The 7388-nt window shown below is 36.3% G+C and overlaps 1 protein-coding gene across 1 annotated transcript; it reads left to right on the forward strand.

Annotated features, from left to right (window-relative positions):
• The first annotated feature begins 323 nt into the window (after positions 1-323).
• Positions 324-6990, forward strand: LOC141619655 (alpha-crystallin domain-containing protein 22.3-like). Its single transcript, XM_074436674.1, has 3 exons — positions 324-532; positions 4161-4483; positions 6498-6990. Exons 1-3 carry the CDS (start codon positions 513-515, stop codon positions 6746-6748), a joined length of 594 nt encoding a protein of 197 aa, XP_074292775.1. The 5' UTR covers positions 324-512; the 3' UTR covers positions 6749-6990.
• Positions 6991-7388: the final 398 nt, after the last annotated feature.

The raw sequence follows: 7388 nt of genomic DNA on the forward strand, positions 1-7388 counted from the left end.
TGGCATAAATTATTCAACAATCTTTCGAAAAATATAATTTCCAAAAAAAAAAAAATTATACTCCGTATATAAATACTTGAAAATTAAGGTCAAGGTATTAACCTGGAGATCGTGAAAAGTCAAATAAAAAAGAACTCGGCCTATTCCGTTCGATAAATAAATGGGTACAGACAAGACATTCTGTGAAATTAGAAAGGACCAATCCACTAACCCACCTCAAATCCGCTAACCCACTAATTTGTGGGCCAAAAATTAAATATGAATCCAACCATTTTCGACTGAAGCCCGTATTTAATCGCCTCTATTTCGAAAGAATGTGTGATGGACGTTGGTGATGTTCCTTCCTATAACAAACGGCAGATATTTCAGCCACTTCACTCCACTACCCTTTGACTCTCTCATTTATTCAAACTCCTGTAATATATTTATTTCACCAAACACCCATTTATTTTCAAGTGTTTATTTACTCCCTTTTATTTCACTTTCTCTCTCTAAAAACCTCCAAAATTTCCATGGCTTCCAACCATATCAGGTACCCATTAAATTACTTTAAAGCATTGATTTTTCCATTTTATTTGTTTATTATTTCATGTTTAGCGCATAAAGTTTTGTTCTTTTTTGTTTCCGTTGCAGTTATTAGTTTTTGTTACTGTTTTTATTTGAATTTTGGGTTTTTTATTTTAATCTTATCATGGAGTTTGAGATTAATTGATACTCCCTTTGTCTCAGTCATTTGTTTACATTTTTTATTTTTTGTGAGGGTTATTTTAATCGAAGGTAAACAAATGATTGGGACGTCGGGAGTAAATGCTGATATGGGTTTGAGTTTGTTGTGGAATTTTTGATGATTTTGGTTTGAGATTGAATTAGATTAAATGTAAGTTGATGGGAGGATGGTGATTAATTGAATGAATAGGTTAAAGTTAGTATGTTGTTGTATATCTTGAAGATTAGGGTTATTTATTTGAAGACACGATTTAATGGTAAATGTTTGTTTCGAAATTTTGATGTTGTGGGTTAAATGCAGATGATATTGGTGTTCTTTTGTACTAGTTTATTTGAAGTTGTGTTAGTTTAACAAAAAAGTTGTGTTATTCAAAGCCGAGAAACTTCAGTGACAAAACTCTGGAGAAAAAAAATGTTACTCCCTCCCTTCAAATCCAAACACCGCGGACTCACCTTTTTGTGAGAGAAATTTTGAGTTTATGGGGTATTTGGATTTGAACGGAAGAAGTATAGTGTAGGTCGAAAATCTATTTCAAAGTCGAGAAAACTTCTGTGAAAATACTCGGAGAAAAAAATGTTACTCCCTCCCTTCAAATCCAAGCACCGCGGTTTCACTTATTTCGTGAGAGAAATTTCATGGGTTTTTTGGATTTGAACGGAAGAAGTATAGTGTAGGACGAAAATCTATTTCAAAGTCAGTGTAGCTAAATCTGTTGGGGGTGTAGGATACATGTACAATTAGACAATTATATAGTTTATAAAGAATTTTGGAACTTGTAGACCGAAGAGGAAGTTTCAAATACGTATCTCACCTTATATATAAATGGAAGATACTGATTCTAGTTATGGTATGCTTTTTTTTTTTTTTTTTTTTTTTTTTTTTTTCATGCATAGAAAGCTCCAATCTTGTTTTGTGGGGTTATATATGGGAGTTTAGATGTTACTGGTAAAGTGGTAAGGCATGGGGGACCCATCGTGCGTGTTGTTGTTGCCATCGTCATGGTTGTGCGCGATGTGGTGGGTCCTTTTATGATTGGAGTTTTCATTTTTTATTTTACTGCTAGGATTTTTCTTTTGTCCAAACTCTTTAGTGAGATTTGTGCGGATATGGTGTATCTTCTAGGCTGTTTTTGGTCCCGAGTGTATGAGACTTACATATCCTGTGATTATGACCATTCTTCCTGCGATCACGGACCTAGGTTTTTTGAGTTTTCTTTTGCTTGCTCTCCATGGCCATATGATACAGATTTTAATGCTGATGATCTTTTGTACTACGGAGTAGTTTATTTGAGATTTTAATGTGGTATGTTAAATGCGAGATGATATTGATGATCTTTTGTACTACGGAGTAGTTTATTTGAAGTTATGTTTATAAGAAAGGGTGATGAAAATTCACATAGATTTTAAAGTTGTGAAAAATTCTGTGAAAAAAACTCGGAGAAAAAAAATGTTACTCCCTCCTTCAAATCCAACCATAGTGGCCTCACTTTGTTTGTGAGAATTTTTTTGAGTTTATGAGGTGTTTGGATTTGAACGAAAGAAGTATATTGTAGGACAAAAATCTATTTCAAAGTCACCGATTAGTGTAGCTAAAGTCTGTTAGGGTTGTAAGGTACACATAGAATTATATAATTATATAGTTTACAGTGAATCCTGAACAACTAGACTGAAGAGGAAGTTTCAAACACGTATCTCACCTTATTAAAAATGAAAGACACCAACTCTAGTGATGGTATGCTTTTCTCTGCCTAGAACAGTTTTGTTTGTTATGAAAAGTTACTCCTTTTTTTTTTCCTTTGCCATGCATAGAAAGTTCTAATCATGTTTTGTGGGTTTATATATGGGAGTTTAGATGTTACTGGTAAGGCATGGGGGACACATCGTGCGTGTTGTTGTCGCCATCCGTCCAGGTTGTCCGCAATGTGTTGGGTTCCTATGGTTTGAGTGATTGAGTTTATTTTTTTGACTTTGTCGGATTCTTCTTTTGTCGAGAGTCTTTAGAGAAATTTGTGCGGATATTGTGTATCTTCGAGTTTGTTTTTGGTCCTGAGGATATGACTCTTACGTATCCTGTGATTATGATTATTACTCTTTTGATCATGGACCTAGGTTTTTTGAGTCGTTTTTGCTTGCTCTCCATTGCTATATGATGAGTTTTTTGGCAGCCTATTGTTGCAAAAATATTGGTTCAAAACCCACTTGTATATCTACGCATTGTTTCCTGTTTTCATTTAGATGAGAAAATGGAAATAAAGGGAGATAAGGTTAGAAAAAGCTTGGGCTATGTAGCTTGCCTTTTTTTCCTTCTCGTTTAATGGGTTTTGGGTGGTAAAGGGTTAATGTTTCATTGACGGATCTTTGTAGGGAGTCATATCACGGAATTTTACTTTAATTTGAGGTAGAATCCGTATAAGAAGTGGCATCAAGGAGTTTTACTTCACCGGGTCCTTTCAAATATTTGAAATATATTGTTATACGAATTTACATATTTTATTTTGTTTATAGCATGAAAAGGGTAAGCTGCATAACATTCCTTAGCTCATTGGTATCCCAGGATGCTACAACATGTGTTGGCCCCTACGTAGAAAACAAAGAAAATTCGTTGTGGTTCTGTCGGATTATCATTAGCAGTGGAGAACACTGAGTTTATATGTTGTGATCTTGTGGGGGTGTTGCTAGTTTTATTATCATATCTATCAACATGTAACATTTTGGAACATCATTACCACTTTTCCAGTCTTTATGACGGTATTATGGGCTATCAACATAAATGTCAATTACTATATAGGTATATAATGGGTTTGTACAGCTATATAAGCGCCTTTATGGAGGGTTTGAGGTAATTAATTTATAATCAGAGTAGAGGTTTTGAACCTAACACGATGCTCTTTTGGTGGACTACGTAATGAGCACATTTTTGTGCCCAACTTAAAAGTCAAACTGAGGTTAATCTTTTATAAACCATTAGCAGTAATAAAACTTGTTTTGTTGTTTTGCTTAGAGATTGTTCTTTGTGACTGATACTTCCTATATTCATGTTATTCACATTCACTACATTCGATATGACACAAGTTGTAAGAAGAGTGTAGGTGATTAGAGAGTAGAGACTATTAACCTATAGACCTTTAAGATAGTTTTTTTGTCTTTTCAGTCAAAATTTAAATGAAAAGTGAATTGTGGTAATCAGTTGAACGTCTTAAAAAGGAATGCATGGTGTGTATATTGTTCTCTGAACAAGATTTTGATTCCTTTGATTGTTACTCAATTATATGTTTTCTGTCTAAACATGTATTGAATAGAGATCATTTCCCGATGGCGAATCCTAACTATATTTATCTCTTGTGATTACAAGTTATAACCCTCTAAGGTCACCATTCCCTGACTTTGATGTTTACTTCACTATGACATTTCTAATGTTTTTTTTCCTGATTCAGGCCTCCTCAGCCACAAGCGCTAAATGTTCCCCCTCTTAACAGTATGCCCTACGTTGATTCAGTTGCATCGATGTGTCTCCAATATGACTATCAGTATCCAAAAGATACTAAACCAGCAGAACCTGCTAAGCCAGCTTTGGTTTTTTTACCCTCCGAGCCTACTAATGACGAATGGCATAGTATCTTATCTGCCACAAGTAATGGAATTGGCTTGACTGGCAGTGCTGCTGCAGGAACTATAGGCCCATTAATGGGGAAGAGGGAAATCGGTGAAAGTGAAGATTCTTATATCTTTAGAGTGTCTCTTCCTGGTGTTGCTAGAGGTAAGTTTTGAAAACATTACTCCTTAATACAATTATATTTTCCTCTTTTACGTGCTCTTCTGCTTGAGTCTTGACCCTATGCAGGTGAAATTATGGTTTTAGTGTTTTACTATCTGAGCCACGGTCACCCAACAATCTTGACCTGACCCGTTTGGCACCTCTGTATGACTATGCCAGCCAAACTTTTCACTCATGGTTTTTATTTAATTGATTTATAATCATACTTCTTCATCATCTCTTCTTTGAAACTCCTTGTTATGATACTATGAAAGTAGTTATTACTTATTAATGTAAGAAATATTTACTGGAATCAACTCAGGCTTTCGTTGTTACCTCTTTAATTTGCTCTTCAACATGTGGTGATGATGATCGTTTGTTAAGGGGTAATACTGTGTTTTTGTACCACTATGCACACATTTACTATAATATCAGTTTCTCAAACCTCTCTTATTTTATTAATATAAAATATGTGCGAGGGGTTGTACAAATGTAAGCATCACACTGTTTCGTGGTCCAACTCAAATTTTCGTAGTTGACCGGTTTTTTGGTCCAAACATGTTAACATTTCCCATTCCAGTATTATTAGTGTTTCTCTTCCTTGGAGCACAATAATTTCACGATGTTTTTTTTTTCCTTACGAGTTATTTTGGTCTAGGAATCATGTATGTTTGGGCTTTCTGAAACCAAATATTTAGCTCTGTTCATACTATTACAGACAACTGTCTTGGCTAAATCTCGTAACTCTTGTCTATATTAAATCTCTGCACACTGTTTAGTGTTCTTGTCTTGTTGCTATACACAAGCGGGGCCAACTCGCATTCTTTTGACTCATGGATAAGTGGGCTAGCGTATTTGAGAAAGGTTAATGTGCTGGGCGAGTGTAAATTTTTAAAAATGCATTGTTCGTGTACTGGCTTTGCCTATGGACTGGACAAGCCAGATCCAACGGGCGATACAGCCCTTGAGGCTCGAACCTCTCTAGCTGCAGCCTAGTGTACATACCACGCATGGCGATAACCTTGTTATTCTTCACCTAAACATCTCAAATTTTCATCTTTTGACGTATATTCCCATGGTCATTCTGAAACAGCCTCTTTCTGCACAACACAAAGGTAAGGTTGCGTACATCCGACTCCCCTTACCCGTAATTTGCGAGAGCCAAGCTATTGAGGCAATGTGGTAATGTTGTTGTACAACATATATTCCCAAGATTGTGAATTATTAGTTTTAGAAGAGTCCTCTGGGAACAGAGTCACTTGATCTTAGCCGAAGGCCGAGGAAGGTATCTCTAGAAACAGAGTCGCATTAGTGCATAGTATCTATTAGGCGCACCCGAAGCCCATAGCCCATAGCTAAGCAATTTGCTTTTTTCCCCTTATATGTAACTATTTTCTTTGCCTCTGACAGGAGTTACACCATGTTTTTGCCGCTTAAAATGCTTACCTTCTTTGAAGGCCTTAACGAGGCTCTTTTTGTGGCCAACATATTTCTGAAAATTTTAAAACGCTTTGGCTATGAATTGTGCCTCATTGCCAGTGGCACGCCCTGCGGCCCTGCCTGTGTGTACCTAGCGCCTTTTAAAACTTGTAACTATGCGTGTTCAGTTTGTATGATATTCAAAGTTTAATTTGTACTCCTTTCTTAGGAATTGTTCCACGTGTTTTTGACTCGAATATGTAGTACTAGAACATTTATAAAGGAGGTTGGGTCACAATATTCATTAAGATTTTGACATTTCTCATTTAATTATATGGGTTATGACTTATGGCGATGGTATCTGTCATAAACGAATTTGTATAAAAGAGTCGTTACTTATAACTCACATTCCGCCTGATCACCCCCATTTACTTCTTCACACAACCTCTCCTCTTCTCTAACTGTGGTTTTCCTCGACCATTGGTAACTACTGTATCTGAAAATCTCTCTGCGAGATTTGTTGACCCACTTCATTGAGGACTCCAAGTTAGGAGGTAACAGATTAATGTGAACTAATTAAGTTGTCTTGCGATTGCAGAGGATTTCACATGTGATGTGAACCCCGATGGACTAATATTCATCAAGGGCGTTACCACAACTGGCGAGAAGACTGTCTACAAGCATTCTCTGAAATTTGATATGCAATCTCAGAACCTGTGTCCACCAGGCGTCTTTACCATCACGTTCAAACTTCCAGGGCCAGTGGATTCACAATATTTAGCGGCACACTTTGGGATTGATGGGGTTTTCGAAGGCGTTGTTAAAAAGAAGATGGTCGGTATGGAGTAATTAATATGAGTATGTTTGTATTAGTGGATGTTACATCGTTTAGTTTTTGACCCATCGTAACAGAACTAGATGGCTGTGTTCTCAAGTTCTCTGTTGTAACTCCTGTATTTTGCATGTTAGAAGTAACTATCTAAGTAGAAGCTCAAAGGTATCGAAGAACTGGTTTTCCGATTTCTGACCCTTGGTATTGTTTGTAAACCTGTTTCTCTGAAAAAAAAACTTTTATCTCTAGCCTTCGAAAATTTTGTTGATTTACAGTATCGTTGAATCTATACATTTCGCGTATGACGGAGGTTCAGTCTCTAATTACTCAGGGAAGGAGAGATCATACTCCTATGAGCTTGTATAAAGCCGGTCTATATGTCAAAGGAACACAGAGGCTCATCTATGATTTGGTTTCTATACATTTTCGTCGGAGTTGCTTAACTGGGTGATAAATTGTGTCTATCAAAAATCAAGACTGGCCGCGCTTCAATATTTCACAAGTATGATTATGGAGCCCTGTTGAATGTATTGAATTCTCTAGACGGTTCCGAACCATAATCATTTTGGGATTAAGGCTATGATTTTGTCATATTCTTTCGATTTACACCATTTTAAAACTCCCTACGATGTGTGCACAAGTGAAAGTTTCGATTCC

This window comes from Silene latifolia, chromosome X (assembly GCF_048544455.1).
Source record: "Silene latifolia isolate original U9 population chromosome X, ASM4854445v1, whole genome shotgun sequence".
NCBI lineage: Eukaryota > Viridiplantae > Streptophyta > Magnoliopsida > Caryophyllales > Caryophyllaceae > Silene > Silene latifolia.